The 19,238-nt window shown below is 37.7% G+C and overlaps 1 protein-coding gene across 2 annotated transcripts; it reads left to right on the top strand.

Moving 5' to 3' along the window:
- The first annotated feature begins 1,713 nt into the window (after nt 1-1,713).
- On the top strand, nt 1,714-17,645 carry LOC127798826 (DNA replication complex GINS protein SLD5). Of its 2 annotated transcripts, none has more exons than XM_052332448.1 (7): nt 1,714-1,846; nt 2,081-2,290; nt 15,238-15,360; nt 15,660-15,742; nt 15,845-15,954; nt 16,620-16,695; nt 16,795-17,626. In XM_052332448.1, the coding sequence occupies exons 2-7, from the start codon at nt 2,108-2,110 to the stop codon at nt 16,895-16,897; spliced, it is 678 nt and encodes a 225-aa protein (XP_052188408.1). In that variant the 5' UTR covers nt 1,714-1,846; nt 2,081-2,107; the 3' UTR covers nt 16,898-17,626. The 2 variants fall into 2 exon arrangements, with proteins under 2 accessions (XP_052188408.1, XP_052188409.1); XM_052332449.1 differs by lacking the exon at nt 1,714-1,846 and adding an exon at nt 1,861-1,976 and having other exon boundaries at nt 16,795-17,645.
- Nucleotides 17,646-19,238: the final 1,593 nt, after the last annotated feature.

Raw genomic sequence — 19,238 nt, 5'->3', positions numbered from 1 at the left:
AACTAATTTTTTCTTTTTATTGAGTAAGACTTAAACATTTAAGGGATTGATCGATTTTATACTTGTTTTACTCGAATATATGATGGAATAATATTATTCGAATAACCAAAAAATTAATTGACTAACTAGTATATTAGTTGAGTAACTATAACATTTAACCAAATAATAAATCTGAATTAAAATGACAAGTATCTACACTTGTATCATTAACTGATTATGAATAAATATTAATTGAGTAAAATTATATTTACTCGAGTATCAAAAAGACTTAGTCAAATAATTGTATATCTCACTTGAACAATACTTAGTTTACTTGACCAATGTTATATTAAATTTTAAAAAATTATTTGTTAAAGAGATTATTAAATGCACATTTATAGTGTTTTATTTATAAACAAAATCTATAAACTGGAATGATATTGTAAAATTTATAATAATTTTATTTAAAATCAATAACAATTCATAATAGTTCTATTAAAATTTAATAATAATTCATAATAATTATTATTAATCTTAAATAAAACCATTATGAATGATATAATATTATATCAATATATATAAAAATAATATTGTCATAAAAATATAGTAATTATTTAAAAGATACAAAAATTTGTACATATTTTAAGCAATATGGAGAATAAAAACTTTTTTATTTTATATATTATATATTGCAGAACACACCATACATTAATTTCCAAACAATACCAATTTATTATATCTTACTTTTTAAGCCTAACTATTTATTGTTAATTAGTTTTATTATAATAAATATATTGTCAAAAAAATATATTTAATGCTTGTTAGTCATATATATGGATCACAAAAGTCAATTGGCAATCAAAGAGATTAAGTCAACCAAATTATATATTATAATTCACTATCTATATACATATTTATCATTCAACTAACTTTTTTTCTTGAGCACCTTAATATATTATAATTATTGTCCTTGATTATTATTATTTTTTATGAAAAAAATAAATTATAGAATGAGAAATACTTAAAAAAGTAAAATAGATAGGGGTGTATGTAATAAATAATCAAAACTATAAAAATTGAAATGAAATAAATAGGAGTGTATTGAAATTAGTTTATAATTTATATGATATAAATGATATTGTTATGGTTCACACCTTAATTGATTGATTTGAAATTGCATTTGAATTGGAATTACTTCTAGCTTGCTGCTGGGAAGACAGTAAGAGACTGTTGCCTGTTGAAGTGTTTGTCCTGCTCACTCCTTTCGTCACGACCTCTTTCATCACTACTTCACCGTCTTAGAGAGAGAGAGATGGGGTGGAGAGTTTTCTTCTTCTTATTTAATCTGTCCACCCTGCACATTGGTAACACTTATTAGGTGTAATCAACTGTTCGTAATTTGTGCAAGTATTCCTCAATCTTTTTAGATAATGTGTGTTTAATTCAACATAAAATTTGATTTTGATATGTTCTTAGAAACTCTAAGAAAACTAAAATGCCTCATTGCTGAAATATTTGGTTCCTTCGAACTCGAGCCTTGGCGAACCTGAGCCCCGAGCCCAAATTTGAGCTCGGACTATGTTAACTGAGCTAGATCTCGAGCCTGAGCTCAGATTTGCCGGGCCCAGTGCTAGTGGGCCAATACCAGATACCCAGGCCCAAAGAATCGAACCCGGCCCACCTCATTTCCCGCTTTCTCGGGCATTCTGCAAATTTAAGGCGGCGAAATCACCCCCAAACTTAAAATTCACAGAGAGGGGGCTTTTTGCTTTGGTTAATCGGTGCTTCCATTTTCGGCTTCTCTACCGTGTCTTGTGCTTCCAGCGTTGCATTCCACTCCAGAAACTTCTTCTAGGCCTCGCCGACGGTAAGTCCCCTCCCCTCCCCTCCACTCCACTCTCGGCTTTTCATCCATGTCTCTCCAGGCAATGGCCCTCCGTTTGGTCCTTTCTATACAAGTTGATACAGATTTGTTAATCCGATGGCATTAGACTCATGTGCAAATTCATGAGCTGTCTTCTCCCATGCCTCTTCCTACTTTTAAAAAAAATTCTGAGACTCTGCTGCCAATATGACTTAGTTTTGTTTTGCTCTATGCCAGAAAAGTGTATTGTGAGTGGAGAGGCTGATGGATTCAGGATCAGGAGAAGGATCATCGAGGTCCTCGATGATGGACGATCCCGAGTTCTTGAGTTCAACTACTGATGCGGAGCTGTTGAAGCGGGCATGGCGGACTGAGAAGGCTGCTCCTGAGATCCTCCAATTTGAGGCTGCCTTGGTTCAAAGATCTCGAGAACAGATCCAATTGGTGGTAAGCCCCGAGTTTTAAGTCATGAGTTTTTATTAATATTTCTATATCCAAACATTTGTCTATATCTGTGCTTTTAGATACTTATTTGCAAAGCCTTGGGTCTCAGTAGGATGTGGATCGGGACATGGGCTGAATTTTATGATCTTTGCAACGATTCTGGGACAGTACTGTGTAAAACATTTTGGTCTGCAAAAGATAACGTTTCCTTTTTTCCCCTAATTTTTTCCTTAATTTGTGGGCTTGTCTGATGAAAACGCAAAGTTTTTACGGATATTATCTGGGCAGGAAACATCACCCCTTTGATTATACAGATCACAGAGAAAGTTCTAACATTTTAATTCCAATGCGGAAGGAATAGATGAAACAAAACCCCATACTGGGCTAGGCACGCTTAGGCTGTTACTTTTGAGCAACGTATCACTAAAATATCATTTATTTATTTAAAATTTCACTTTGAGATACCTTTGTCTTCGATAAACTGAACCAACCTTTTGGCTTACGAATGCTTAAATGCTGTAAATGTTCTAGCATCTGATTTTGCATTTTACAAATGGACGTTATCAGCATGGACATCTGTATCACGTTAATCTGATGTGGGTTTAATTGTAGTCAAATCTTGCGAGACAAGGTAATACGGCTTATCAAGTTTTAATGTTACTACGTGGGATTAGAATTTTAGCTTGTGGATAATATTTATTTATGATTATGTCTTTTGTAAGGCTCTTATATCTCATATCATATTTGAGAATTCATCAATTAATTTTCTTGATTTTCTTTACCACTTTTTTCTAAAAATTTGTTTTATTTTATCTACTCTTCTTATAAATGTCTTTTATGGAAGTTCTTCTTAGATAGAAAATAATAATAGCATTTATTATTTTCCTTTCTTGTTTTGAATAGATAAGTTGGACTGACTGTGTCTCCTTCAGAATGATAGGATTAATTATGGCATGTGGGGACATTAATTTGTAGATGTTATTGGCAATAAAAGGAAAGCCACAAAAACTGATATATTAGGGTTACCGTTATTATTTTAGTATTTTGTCAATTGATTACTTTTTGATACATATCAAAGCCCAATACCTCAGACCATCTCCAAAACTGTTTGCCCAAATTTGGCCCTCAGCAAAAATAGGCCCACAGACTTCGCCAACCCATCTGTTGCCTTCCCAAGACCTGTCAAAGAGTCTCCTGCCATCAGCTTGGTCAGTCTCCAATGAGTGACAACTCATTAGTATAAGGATAGAACTCGAAGAAGCAGCTGGTTTCTAGAAGCCTGCCATTGACTAGTTCTCATTTTTCTCATGCCAGCCTACCATTAACTAGTTCTCATCTTTCCCATGCCACTATAGTAATTAGTCTATATTTCCCATGAATTCCTAGAACCCTAGACATTTAAAACTATCCAAGGTTACAAGAGTCTGCTGCAAGTTCCAAGTACAATCAATGTAAGTCACGGGCTTCTCACCTATATAAGGGAAGACATGACCAGTCATTGGTAACTTTTGAATCTTTGAAGAATTCAGATTATCAATCTATATCATTCATTTCTTATCACTTGCTATTCAAGTGTGGCGAAAATTCGGCCCTTATCTAAGTATGGTTGCCTTTCATTATCACTTAGTGGCAAGTTGCCCCATTCTTGTTCTTCCTTTTTACTCAATTACTTTGCTTTGTTACTCGACTGTCCCGTTTTGTGCTACTCGATTACCCAAACCCAATTTATTTTTCTATCAATTTGCTATCAAAGCTTGAGGTTGTGAACCACCATCGAGCAATGGAAAACGAAAGGACACCAAGAAATCTGACCATGGAGCAGGCACAAATTCAAGACCTTCAACAAGGACTTGATGAACTCAAAAAGCAAATGGTGCAACTGATGTCTTCTATGCAACAGTAAACACCTCGATCACAAAGGAGAACACCACCAGCACCCTGACCAATCATACATTCAAGTTCTGATGAAGAAATGAATTCAGCAAATGACAGAGGATCGGGGGAAGAACGTGCACCACAGACCAGAAGACACCAGCAACAGCCAAAGGATGATGACGGAGTGGACATTCCAGAATTCAAGGGAGGGTATTCCTTGGACAAGTTCCTTGAATGGTTGCAATGGGTTGACAGGATTTTTGACTACAAGGAATACACGGATGAGAAGAGATGTTCCATTGCTGTCCTAAGGCTAAAAGAGTATGCCAGCCTATGGTGGGAAAACTTGAAAGCCCAAAGAAGACGAGAAGGCAAAAGCGCCGTAAGAAACTGGAGCAAGATGAATAAATTAATGATAAGGAGGTTCGTGCCAGACAATTACAAGTAGGAGCTGTATGTTTAGTTACAGGGTTTACATCAATGTGACCTGTTTGTAGAAGATTATGTTTGGAAATTCGAGACCCTAATGCTAAAATGCAATTTACATAAGGCACAAGAACAAACCCTAGGAAGATTTCTCGTAGGTTTGAACAAGGGGATTGCTCATGTTGTGGAAGTACATCATTACTATTCCCTAGAAGATGTGATACGACTTGTTGTCAAGGTAGAGATGCAACTCAAGACCCCCAAAAGATTCAATCTCAAGGGTAGTGACAAGGGGACTACTCCTAACAAAGGCATTTCCTCCACGAACAATTCTTCTAAGGCTAAACTAGATTCAAGATTTTGGAAAGGAAAGGAACCCAAGGACACTCCTAAGAGATCCAACAATATCAAGTGCTTCAAGTGCCTTGACCATGGTCACATAGCTTCAGAATGTCCCAACCGCAAGGTGATGATAGTCCAAGAATCATCGCATGAAGAATCTGATCGAGTGGAAGGAGACTCGTGTGACACCTCAAGTGAAGCCTATGTTGAATATGTGGACGAAGGAGAAATGCTTTTGATTCGAAGACTACTAAACGTCCAAGTGCAAATGCATGAAGAACAAAGGCACACGATTTTCCAAACCTGGTGTATTGTGCAAGGAAAGGTGTAACATCCCCAAAATTCTCCTCAATTTTTATCTACAACATTAGTAGCAAAACAAATACAAATACACCCTCTTAGGGCTAATATACACACATCATAGCTTTAGACAATTAAGTCTAATCAATTACAACATCTGGCATCTTGCCTACAACTTGTCCCCAGAGATCTTTTCTGTCAAGATTGCCCTGTACATATAGCCACCTAGATTCGCCACGACACGAGTCCGCCCTCAACGGTAGCTTCCACACCTGAAATGATGTCAAAAACAAAGTGAGCTGCAAAGCTCAACAAGTATATTTGACATAAAAGGGACACAATATGAAATTGACACGAAACAGAATTACACTACCCGTCATATGAGAGATGACTATGCTATGACTTACAATCCCCATATGCCCAACGTGTTATACCCATCGATATCATACGATCAAGCATGACAAGCACAGTCATGCTATGGTATATCACAAAATGCCCCATGTCATGTTTGATGTCACAATCACATCATACATAATGCTATGCTTTTCCACACCAGACACACATGCTACGACATAGGCTTTCTCAAATGCACAGATGCTCACACTGCACACGCCAATGTGCACCCCACGCTCCGAGAGTATACCTACACAAATATGTCGTGATATGATCACTTGCTCGTACACCACATGCCATGCATATATACATAGAGATGTTGGGACAAAATCGCTTGCTTACATGGCATGCAACAATGTATGTATGTAGATATGCCATGTCAGCACTATGGACCATCATCCATTCTCATCTTGGCTCCAACCCAGGTGAGCTTGTCAAGCCGTAGCTCCCTTGGTTACTCACCGAGCATTCCTCATCCTGGCTCTCACCCAGGTGAGTTTGGCAAGTCGTAGCTTCCTCGGTTACCCACCGAGCATGAAAAGTTAGATATTCCCATCTTGTGGTCACACCGCCGCGCAAAATAATAGGTGCGCTAACACATGTATCAATATGTCATCCACATGCAATCTCATCATGATGATTTAACCAAGCACGTATCCCGTTCATATAGCTTTTCATGTGGCATACCCTATGTCATGGCTTACTTCCTGTATGACACACACACTTATGCTCATGGAATGCAATTGGCCCTCAGGCCCACACATGTTAGAATGTACAATAATATCATGCATAGATCAACACCCACAACTCATATTAACTGTGTGTTGCCCTTGCACAGAGGCCCAGGGGTCCCATACCGTCATGTACAAGCAACTTGCTCAATGCACGTGTAGGCACATAAATATCATGAATATCAAGGCATGCATGGACACATGATTACACTATATTATGCTACTGCCCAAACCATTTGACACACATAGTTGATGCTACACAACATGTAGCTCGTATTTGTATGACCCCGCCACACCTGAGGTCTGAGGCCCTAGCCCAACACTTATATGTTGACATGCTAATATTTCATACAGTTCTGAGGTCAAGTTATGTACCCTGCTATGACAGACACATTTGTGCCACTTCATCCCCAGGATTAAGGGCACCGTGTCACTACTTACGCTATGGTCCGGTTTAGATTATTTGGTGACATTACAGGTTAAGCGGAGGTTGGTCAACTGACCGCCACCTCCATGTAAGACAACTAGGTGGACACCCCATTAGTTCCTCGATCACATCGAGTTTCCCCGACTCTCTAAGAATCAAGCCCCACATAGGTTCGAAATCATTCCCAAGAAAGCGGGGCGATACAAAATCCTGTGATGGTTAGATTTGAATATCATGAAAAGTCTTATATTTAACTCAACCACAACCAACCGACTCATCAGTAACTCACAAGTTATAAAATGGTTGCTATGCGTATTTACGTAATTAATGTGTGGAACCGAATCAAAGTAAGGGAGGGAGTAAATTACGCAAAATGACGGGGTTTTGAATATGAATTAAAGAGTACGCTAAGAGGGGCTAGAACTTGCCTTTAAACAGCCGATTCCTGTCTTCCTCGCATGCATGCTGCGAAGTATTATGTTAATAATAAATGATGAGTTCCCGGCCCCAAATAATTAATTTTATCTGTGAAAAACTTGTAATTTAATCGTGTTGAACTTCTAATAATCTTTCCCACTTACCTGGCTTCTTTAAACTTTAATTGGGCAATTTTCTTCACATTTTCCCTTCATTTTCTGCTGCTCGAGCATTTCTTCTTCCCAATTCCTTCTTCTAGTTACTACTCGAGTGTTGCTTGAATTGCAGCAAAAAGTTGTCCTTTAATAGGTAAAAACGAGCAGCTTGGGTGAGCTGCATGGCAGCTTACGGCTGCCCACCACCTTGGGCCGAAATGACATTGTTTCCACTACAAAAAAATCAGATTTTAATGGCGTTTTTTTTGGTCATTTTGCAGCGGTTTAAGAATCGTTGCAAAATCTATTATTTCATGACAGTTAGTAACATTTAGCAGCCGTTTGAAAACCATCGTTCAATTTCAATCTAAATTAATAGTGATTTTAGCAGTGGTTTTGGTGTGCGCGCAAGGTTATCGGCCGTGCCCGTGCGTGCCTATTGCATGGCTTCTTGTTGCGTGCCTGGTTATCCTGCGTGCCATGTGGCCACACGTTTGCTCGCCACGTGGCAATGTTGGAATTTTGTTCCAACAATGCCTTCCCTAGTTGCGATCTCAGGACGTCTCATATGCGTGTGCGCACGTGAAACCAACCGATCTGTAAAGCCTCTTTGTCATATGCCCGCGCATATTAATTATATAGTAATCCAACCATTATTTTCCAGAATTACATTTGGACCCATAAACTCAAGTTTCCAAAATTATATTTCAACCCCAAGTTTTCAAAATTACACTTGGCCCCCTTAAACTCAAGTTTCTAGAATTATATTTTTGCCCCATAGTTTAGGAAATTACACTTGGACCCCACAAACTCAAGTTTCCATAATTACACTTAGGCCCCCCAAGTTTTCAAAATTACACTTGAGCCCCAAATTAAATAAAATAAAAAGAATAATGGAATAAATTACAAATAAATTAATTGAATTAAATAAAATAAATTAATTGATTAAAAAAATAAAAATAAGAGTTAGCATATTTTTTTAAAATTTCTTTTTATAAATTATCAAAATTTTATATATTTTTAATATGAATATTAGATTATTTTTTGAGGCAGTTCTTCAAAATCGTCGCAAATGTTAATTTAATTTAATTTTTTAATTATTAATTTATTTTCTAAATTTAACGACGGTTTTAAATTTTGCGACGATTTTTTAAAACTGCATCAAAATGTTGAAGAAACCGTCGCAAAATACCATGTTTTGTGGCGGTTTTTAAAATCGTCTCGAAATAACCCTTTTTTGGTAATGTTCGGCCCTTCCTTGGTTGAATAAAACATGAATTTTCCCCTCTCGCGTTCACACCCAGGACTCGATCTCACGTCCCACACTTGCCACCTCGCATGCGTGCCACTTGCGCTAGCTGCTTCCTTCAACACATATTGGCTTCCAATTAATTTTAAGGTGACTTTATGGTCGTTTCCAGAAATTGCACCTCAGCCCCGAAATTTCCAGGAATTGCCACTCACGCCCCACTTCACTAATTTTTCTTACACATTTTAATTTCCATAATCTAACAATTATACCCCTTTTCACAAATATGATAAATTCTTAAATAAAATATCACATACTTGAAATTTCATATATACTCTCAAGTAACTTAATTAATTATCTTAATTACCCATTTCACTACTCGACACCCCATTCCACAAAATCTCCAATTAACTTGCCATGTCGTCATTTTCTAGTAACCCATCAGTCCAATAATACCTCGACAAACTACCACGAATCCGTCCATTAAATTCCTTAAAATCATAGATCCCCAATAAATGATTTTCAACACCCGGAATTACGTATTATTATTTTCTCATAATACTGGGATGTTACAAAAGGTGTGTGACCTTATCATAGACAGTGGCAGTTGCACTAATTTGGCCTCTACCCTTGTTGAGAAATTAAAGCTACCCATTACTCCTTTATGCCCATTCTTACAACCTCCGATGGTTTAATAAGGACAGTGAGGTAAAAGTAATTGAGGAATTCTTTGTATCATTCTCTATTGGTAGGTCCTATCAAGATGAAGTTCTATGCAATGTGGTCCCCATGTATGCCGACCGTCTCCTTCTTGGGTGCCCTTGGCAGTTTGATAGGAAGACTCATCATGATGGATTCAAGAACACCTATTCCTTTTCAAAGGATGGAAAGAACATCCTGTTGGCCCCCCTTAGTCCCTCCCAAATTCACAAGGGGCAAATGAGCAAGAAGCTGTGAAATTCATCAAAACCCATCAGGAAGCGACAGACAACCGTGAGCATGGCTGCCAAACGAAGGAAATTCAAAAGGAGCCTTGCAAAGGACAACACGCCGGATAGCGTAAGAAAACCCTCTTCTTAATAGAAGCAGCCCTTTCTTTGAGGTAGCTAGTATTGGCACTACTTGTGTTGGAAAGAGACCTTGAAAAAGAGCCAACCATTCCTCCTGAAGCAAGGGCTGTTCTAGAACAATACCAAGATATTTTCCCTCAAGAGCTGCTTGCTGGTCTTCCCCCCCTGCAAGGAATTGAGCACCAGATTAATCTCCTTCCTGGTGCTGCACTTCCAAACTGACCAGCCTACAGGTGAAGAATCAAAAGAGCTGCAAAGACATGTTAAGGAAGTCATCTCAAAGGGCTACGTTCGTGAGGCCATGAGCCCTTGTCCTGTCCCAGCCTTACTTGTGCCCAAAAAGGATGGAACAATGTGAATGTGTGTGGACAGCCAGACCATCAACAAGATCACAATAAAGTATTGCTACCCTATCCCAAGGTTGGATGATCTTCTAGATAAACTGCATGGATCCACCGTTTTCTCAAAGATAGATTTAAAAAGTGGTTATCACCATATCAAAATGAAGGGAAGGATGAATGGAAGATAGCCTTCAAAACCAAACAACGGTTGTACGAATGGATGGTAATGCCCTTTGGCTTATCTAACACACCTAGCAACTTTATGAGACTCATGAATCATGTCTTGAGAAAATTCATTGGCAAGTTTGTTGTGGTATACTTTGATGACATTCTCATCTATAGCTGAAGCCGAGAATATCATGTCAAACATCTCTAGCAGGTTTTTGAAGTCCAAAGGGCCCAAAGGTTATAAGGCAACTTGAAGAAGAGTTAGTTCTTCCAAGATCAAGTCACGTTCCTTGGCTATGTAATCATTGCCAAAGGAGTCAAGGTGGACCCAAAGAAAGTTAAAGCTATTCAAGAATGGCCAGTCCCTACTTCCACTATAGAACTCCAAAGCTTCCATGGATTGGCATCCTTTTATAGGAGGTTTGTTAAGAATTTCAGTACCATCATGACCTCGTTAATCAAATGCCTAAAGAAGGAAGACTTCAAATAGGTTGCCTGATAAAGTTATGAGAACATCAAATAAAGGTTTTGCCACTCCCTCATTTTAACACTACCAAATTTTTCCAAAACATTTGAGGTTGAGTGTGATGCCTTCGGGTTTGGCATTGGAGTTGTGCTAATGCAAGAAGGTTTTCCCATTGCCTACTTCAGTGAGAGGCTAATAGGGGCTGCCTTAAACTACTCTACTTAGAGTTCTACGCCCTTAAACATGCTCTAGAGACATGGCAATACTATCTACTTCCACGAGAATTTGTCATCTACATTGATCATGAATCCTTGAAGTATTTGAAAGAAAAAAGCAAGCTTAGTCGGAGACATGCCAAATGGGTGGAATTCCTAGAGCCGTTTCCCTATGTAATCAAGTACAAGGCGAGAAGTACAAACGTGGTGGCTGATGCATTATCAAGAAGACATGCCTTACTATCCATCCTTCATACCCGACTGCTAGGCTTTGAGCTACTTAAAGACTTGTATAAAGAAGATGTCGGTTTTTCCAGCATCTACGCAGCTTGTAAGGAAAAGGTAGTTGGTAAGTTCTTTAAACATGAAGGTTTTCTATTCAAGTCAGAAAAATTGTGCATCCCTCAAGGCTCAACATGAGAATTGCTAATCCAAGAAGCATATAGTGGAGGACTTGTGGGGCACTTTGGCGTCAATAAAACCCTTGTAGCACTTCTACTGGCTCGGAATGCTAAAAAATGTCCAAGTCGTCATTAAGAGGTGTGTCACTTGCCACAAGGCTAATTCCAAGGACAGCTCCCAAGGTCTCTATACCCCTTTACTCGTCGCTGAGACTCCACGAACTGATGTAAACATGGGCTTTGTGCTAGGGTTGCCCCAAACACAAAGAGGGAAGGACTCTATTATGGTGGTGGTAGACTAGTTTTAAAAAATGGCTCATTTCATACCTTGCCACAAGATTGATGATGCATCTTATATCACTAATATGTTTTTCAAAGAAATCATCAGGCTACATGGGGTAACAAAGAGCATTGTTTCCAATTGAGACATCAAATTTCTAAGATATTTTTAAAAGACCTTGTGGAGGAAGGTAGGAACTAAATTACTTTTCATCATAGCTTGCTACCCACAGACTGATGGCCAAATTGAGGTGGTCAATCGCACCCTCTCTGCCCTATTACAAACCTTGGTTGGTAGCATCAGAAAACTTGGGCTAAACAACTTGCTCAAGCAGAATTTGCCTACAATTGAAGCAAGCACAACACCACGAGAAACATCCCATTTGAGATTGTATATGGGATCAATCTTGTCACCCCCATTGACCTCACACCACTTTTGGAAAAGGATCAAGTCTGTTTTGATGGAAAGACTAGGGCTGAGACTATGAAGAAGCTTTATAAGCAAATTAAAGCCCAGATTGAGAAAAAGAATGAGGCATACAAAAGGGTAGCTAATAAACACAAAAAGGGAAAGTAGTTTTCTGTGGGACACCTGGTATGGATTCACCGTTAAAAAGAAAGATTTCCAACAAAAAGAAAGTCTAAACTCATGCCACGCCCAGATGGGCCATTCAAGGTTCTAGAATGGATCGGAGAAAACGCCTACAAACCTAAACTTCCCACGAAGTGGAATGTTTCTGCAACGTTTAATGTTTGTGACTTGTCTCCTTACGAGGAAGATAACTTACTGGATTTGAGGGCAAATCCTCTCCAACAAGGGGAGATTGATACATATCAAAGCCCAATACGTTGGACCATCTCCAAAACTGCATGCCCAAATTTGGCCCTTAGGAAAAATGGGCTCGCAAACTTTGCCAACCTATCTATCGTCGACCACCCAAGACCCATCGAAGAATCTCCCACCATCAACTTGGTTGGTCTCCAATGGGAGACAACTCATTAGCACTAACGACATAACTCGAAGAAGCAACTGGTTTCTAGAAGCCTGCCATTAACTAGTTCTCATCTTTCCCATGCCACCATAGTAATTAACTTATATTTCCCATGAATTCCCAGAACCCCAGACATTTATCCAAGGTTCCAAGAATCTGCTATAAGTTCCAAGTACAATCAATGTAAGTCATGTGCTTCTCTCTTATATAAGGGGAGACTAGCTTTTGAATCTTTGAAGAATTTAGATTATTAATCTATATCAATCCTTTCTTATTACTTGCTGTTCAAGTATGGCAAAAATTCGACTCTTATCTAAGTGTGGTTGTCTTGTATTATCACTTAGTGGCAAGTTGCCTCGTTCTTGTTCTTCTATTTTACTCAATTACTTTGCTTTGTTATTCGACTGTCTTGATTTGTGCTACTCGACTACTCAAACCCAATTTATTTTTCTATCACTTTTTAATCTTCAAAATATGTTCTTCAGATTCTTAATTTTGTCTCTTACGTAATTTTTTTGGGGTAATATTGCGCTCATAAAATGACACTAGGTTTGGAACATAGAGCAATCTATCCACCTGAACAAGGGCAAGTCTGTCTCCGTTGACTGTCCCTTGCTTATAGATGATGGAAACGCTTGTACTAAGGTACCCTTTGATATCTATCTCGATAAATCATTTTTTTGTTACAGTGGATAGGAAAGGAAAGTGGCAATGTTAATAAAGATGGATTTTGTGGATGCTGATGGTTTGGCTCAAAATTGTGACAAAATAAGACGATGTTCTTGGGATTACCGCCCTTACATGGTCTTCCGCCGCTCGTGTCCTCGATTTCGGCAGATGAAATAAATTGTAGGTGGAGACTTTGCCTCATTGCGCAGGGCAAGGAATCGAACTCACGACCTATTGGTGCGAATTCCAACTTATCGTAGCTCAACCATTTGACCTGTGCCCTGAGGGCAAATAAGACGGTGTTCTTGGTTATACTGAAGGTAGTGATAGTCATTATTGTGTTAATTGGAGGTGTAACCAAATTGGCCATATATGAATTGTGTAATTATGTTTGGATTTTCAAGATTTATAGAAATATGGGGAACGGATGCAAGGAAAATCTAGAATATTAGAAAGCAAGAGAGACACGCATGGGTTTCTAATCACAAGGGCTGGAGCCCCTCAATATATTGTAGATAATAATCCATTTCTCTTAGTATTTAAAGAACAAATTGAGCATGGGCTGTATGTAAGATGAGATTAAACTTGGATAGGCCTTATTGTTTGGAACCCATACCTTTCCAATTTAAGCTGGCTTATAGGCACTAAATTCCTTTTGAGTGATTTGCCAAGGATAACTTTTGTTTGAAGTGATCAAGTCACCATCTTCTACAACCCATTTATTTTCATGTTATGGTGGCTTCCTGGCAGCTAAGCCGTCAAGTGACTATCATTTAGAACCCTAATATTAAGAAAACAAGGGCCCTGGAAATGTTAAAGTCACCCTATCAACACCAAAGATAAAGAAAAATAAGTTGACATATGATGCAATTAAAGTAAGTTTTTGAATTTTGTTCTTTAAAATCTTAATTTAACTTGTATATAAGTGAGAATTGATTTATCTAATATATGGAGTGTAAATTTAGTAAATATATAAGTGTTGATGATAGTATGATGAGACTTGAAGATCAATTCTCAAAAAGACTAATTCAAATATTTTGGGTTAATTATCCAAAAAGACGAATAGATCTATAAAGCACGGACACTTCCTAGGAGTTGCTGAGCTTTTGTCACTGAAGTGTTGGACACTTTGACACTTGGTGTGCTTGATACTTTTTTAAAAGGATATGGGAGGTGAGGACACTTCTAAGATTAGAAAGTAAGTGTTTTGCTTTTACTCTTTAGTTTTATGACTTGGTAGTTGCATGATTCTTTGTTTTTCCATGTTTTTTTTTTTTGATTGTATGACTGTTCAGTTTTCATGCCCTTTCACATTTCTGTTCTCTAGCTCATTAAACACCTACTGAATTATAAGGGACAAAGATGATTGGACTATGGGTTGATTGCTAATTGAATTAGAGTAATTGATTTGGAATGTTGGCTTATGAATTTTAAAAGCATAGTTGTGCATAGAATGTAGTTTTGAATCTTTTGATACTTTATTGTAACTAGACCTTGTTATGTCCTACTTTTAAAAAATATTGTCTTTCTATGTCTCATGTCCTTGTGTCTGTGGCTGTGCTTCATAGGGAGAGATTAATCCAAGGTCTGTAACAGTGAAGTTCATTCACGGTACTACATCAATTTTAATCCAGTTAACAAATTGGTTGCTAGAAAATGTCGTTAGATGCTGTACCCCTTTTAGCAATTTAAATTTTCTTCCCAGAGCTAAAAATCTCCCACCAGTGCGATTAAGGTGTTGTAGAGCTAAAATCTGTTTGACAGTTACACTGCTGATACTTGTTTGACTGCCATATTTATTTGTTGTCCTCTCAACCTAGCTCATTTTCTCAAATATTCAGAAGACACGCCTGATACAACAATTCTGGTGTGGATTGTGGTCAGGACAACTGGGGTTTTCTACACTTTTTCCAATATGCTTGCATTGTAGTACTGAGCTTATGGATATTCTGTCCTCACCTTCATGTAACTTGATTGATATGTGTTCATGGTTTTAGTAATGTTCCTAATAGGAATTTTGGTGCTTATAATTAGGAAGAAACTGTGGAAGAATCCATGGCAGGAGGCGTTGATCCACTAATTGTATCCCTTCACCAAATGGACTTGGACAGGACACTCTTTCTCCTGAGATCATACCTTCGGATTCGTCTCCAAAAGGTTACCATTACCTAGAGCTTATTTCATCAAGTTCATATTGCATTTTAATGAAGTAGTATAAGTTCACTTTTTCCCCTCAGCATTGGGAGCCATCACTCCATTTGCTGAGTAAAATTTGAAATAGTGACGATAGAAAGTCATCTTGGTGAATTCTGGATTCCTCATGAATGAACAAAGGTAAAGGAAAACCATGAACATCATTTAAAAGCTAGCAAACTCATCAGATTCTTTTGGCATCCATGCTTTCATGAGTCAAGTGATTATGTGCTTTGCGGGCTCTGATTGACTTTTTATTTCAGATTGAGAAGTATATGGTTCACATACATAAAACAACTGAACTGTGGAATCGGCTTTCTAAGCAAGAACAAAAGTTTGCCAAAAGGTGAAGGTTCGCTATTTTATTTCCTTTCTACTCCATTTGTTGAAGTGGAAATCTGAATGCCATGGTTTTACTCTTATATTTTGCATGCCTTTATCACGGCAGGTGCATTGAAGATCTAGAAGATCATTTTGAAAAATCTGTTCTCTCAACGTTGCCTGACCGTTACAAGTCCAGTTTAAAGCAATCTGTTATAAGTGAAGAGGATGACATGGGTAATGCTTTCATTTTTTCGACTTGATATTAATTCCTGATGTTGTCCTTAAGTCAGCAATGTGTACATTTATATGTGTTTTACATGTCAATCTAAAATTGCACAGAAAGTAGCGACCCATGGGTTCATTGTGTACAAGAACATCAAAGAGAAAATCTTGTCCTGTATAATTTAGTTGGGTTCATCATGTTCTTTCTTTAGTTTTCTTTTTTTTTTATGGTCTTTGGTTGTTTGTTTTTTCCTTTTTATTTATATATTTTTTGCAATACAGCATTAGGTTCGGATTTTGAATTTGATTGCCGAGGGTAGAATCTTGACATATGAATATAATTTTCCTTGCTGGCTGTTTGACTTTCTATAAAAATAAGTGATGCAGATTTGGATTTCAGTTTTTGTTTCCTCAGTTCTCATATAGGCTCCCATTAGGATGAGAGTCGAAAGGTTGATTTGCAATTGTTCAGTATGTCATCCCAAGAGTTGTAATTGTCTGGGATTAATTATTTACTCATATTTCTTAGTAAAGGTTGCGAATATGATACATCAATCGAAGTAAACCAAGAGGATAAGGCTATCAACGTAATCTAAACTAATGTTTGTTTGTTATATCAGTGCCTTTGTATGCTGACACATTACTTTCTCTTTCTCTCTCTTTCTTCTGCACTATAGTCCCAGAACCGCCGCTGGACTCATACGTTATATGCAGAACCCAGAAATCCTTAGGAGCCCTCCAGCTTGATAACAGGCAATCTATCTTATTCGTTATTTTGGATCCCAAATCCCCTCAGTAACCTGTAATGTAATCCTTTTGCTGGCTGGCTAATATGAATCGTGCATCTTGCAGCGGGGAAGAGGACCCTGTGGACTTGGACCCTAACGATCTATATGCAGTTCGTTACAACTCAATCAAGCCGCTAGTATATAGTGGGCGGATTGATTTAGTATGAGTGCCGTGTATTGGCAACCTGCTGTTGACACAGGCCCGCCTTAAGAGAAATTTGTTCACGAGCCGCATTATAAATTGGTAAGCCATGGCTATGATTCTGTGAGCATTAACATCTACCATTACAGATAATTTCGTATGAATTTGTCTTTGGAAATTGGAATCCATTATCCGTGTTCTCCTGTCCTGGCAAATAGTGAGAGTATTATATGCAACTAAAGAGTAGAAACTAGTTTGCTTCTTGCTGTCTAGAAAACATGTCACGGCTGGGTGAACAGGGAAAATGTGATTCTGCGCTGCCGGAACGAATCTTTCTGGGAATCTTAAATCATTATTTCCTCGTTTGCACGGCTCTTTCTGAATTCCATGTTGTCTGGTCTCATGTGTCTCTGATTTTGAAATTCACTAGTGAGTGTCATGACTCGTGAGAGTGGTGCTTACTAGTTTTCACTTGAATATGGCTACGGTTGTGTATTTAAACAGGTTATAAGTCTTTATCCAAATTGGATTAGATAGAAAGCAACGATTGGGAGGACAAGCTCCTAATAAGTTTTCATAGTGACAAATGGGCAGACAATTCAAAAACCAAAAAGAAAATATTCTTACCCGCTCAAAAGCCTTCTCCGCGAACCCGTCATGAAGATGTTTTATTTTATCACAGTGCTGTTTACGTTGCGAACAAGTGTGAAAAAACATTTTAATAATATATATACAGTAGTTAGAGAAATGGGTAGGGACGAGAATATTTACTTTCCATGAGATTTGGGTGATGCTCACAATATTTAAGTAAAATGATGATGTTAAAAAAAAATAAAAATAAAAAAATCACGTAGAATAAAGTATTACATTATAAAAGTTATGGTAGAGATCAAACTACTCGATTTTCATATTTATTGGATTTCAAGCGTATTATATTCTCAAATAGCAAATTGGAAGAACTTAATCTAGGGGCACAAAAATAATTTTTTGGCCATGATATGGATTTTTCACAAAGTAGAAGAATGTTTGAAAATAGTTTCTTAGGACATAGTTATTGTTACGAGTATTTCTCGTTCTATTTCTTATGGGTTGGGCTCAATTTAGCAAGTCGGCCCAATTGCACGAGACCCAATAGAACTCAAGTTGAATAAATCGGAGCTAGCTCGCACATTGCTAGAGCCCAAGCTCGAATTGCAGGACCAATCAAGCTTAACACGAACGAGTTCGCAACCATGTTTCGAGCGAGCTCCCAGCAACTCTCGCAATTAGTTGATCTAGCCAATCAGTTTGCATAACGAGTAGCTTATGTGCTCGAAAATATTAGTGGCCTAGTGGCCATCTTAGTTGGGCCATTCAGGCCCAATATGGCCCCGTCTTCTTTGCCCATTTGATTGGCTTATATCAGTTCCATCTCGACTCCTTGCAACAATATCATTATAGTTGCGTTTGGATTTTCGCGCGTTTACCTTATATCTCATTCTCATTAATGAGGATTTTGTCGGCATCTTATTGCTGTATGGACGTTTCTGTCGGCGCCAGATATACAGTCCTATCACTCGCAAACGTATAGGGCATGCTGAATGACATTTTCTCCTCCCATATATCTACCAGCTCTTTCAAAAAGCCATGGTATGTTTTTTTCACCAACTTGTTGATACTCTGCATTTTCTTACTCACTTACTTATTTGAGCGTCAGAGTATTATCGTAGGGACCGGACGGCAGATCAACAAACCAAACCAGATAACCCCCTTTCTTCTCTCTTTTGGATTCATCATACTAGTGTGGGTTAACGAATCACGATCGACCAAATCTGAACATCAACAGTTATCATATGAAGAAATTAACCTCGGGGCACTAAAATATTTTTTAGGGCATGATATGGGTTCTTCACAAAGTAGAAGAATGTTTAAAAACACTTTCTTAGAACATAATTATCATAGGAAGAACTTAATCTAGGGGCACTAAAATATTTTTTAGGCCATGATATGGATTTTTCATAGAAGAATGTTTAAAAACACTTTCTTAGGACATAGTTCTCATAGAATCAGCCTTTAACACAAAGTAATTCTCATGACCTAGAAAATAAATAAATTTAAGTGTAGTATAAAAAAACACAAAATAGTTATTTCTAGTGTTTTTGGTGTTACATATCTTAATCTCCAAAAGATAAGGTTTTTCACACTTATTTGACAATTTAAACTTAAATTATTCCTTTACTTGTGAAATAAAAAAGAATCAACTAATTCTCCGTGAGGGTTGACAAATTTTTCTCGTGATCTTATTGCAAAGATTAACCCAAAAGTAGTGAAAAAAACCTTAAGAGGTGAACCAAATATATGACATTTTACACTATTTTCATATGCTT

This window comes from Diospyros lotus, chromosome 4 (assembly GCF_014633365.1).
Source record: "Diospyros lotus cultivar Yz01 chromosome 4, ASM1463336v1, whole genome shotgun sequence".
In the NCBI taxonomy this organism is placed as follows: domain Eukaryota; kingdom Viridiplantae; phylum Streptophyta; class Magnoliopsida; order Ericales; family Ebenaceae; genus Diospyros; species Diospyros lotus.
This window is presented reverse-complemented; position numbering and strand designations above follow the sequence as displayed.

Coding starts and splice junctions, on each gene's coding strand:
- LOC127798826 (XM_052332449.1), top strand. CDS start 2,108: ATGGATTCAGGATCAGGAGAAGGATCATCGAGGTCCTCGATGATGGAC. Junction 2,291..15,237: donor GAGAACAGATCCAATTGGTG/GTAAGCCCCGAG, acceptor GCTTATAATTAG/GAAGAAACTGTGGAAGAATC. Junction 16,696..16,794: donor GCCCTCCAGCTTGATAACAG/GCAATCTATCTT, acceptor TGCATCTTGCAG/CGGGGAAGAGGACCCTGTGG.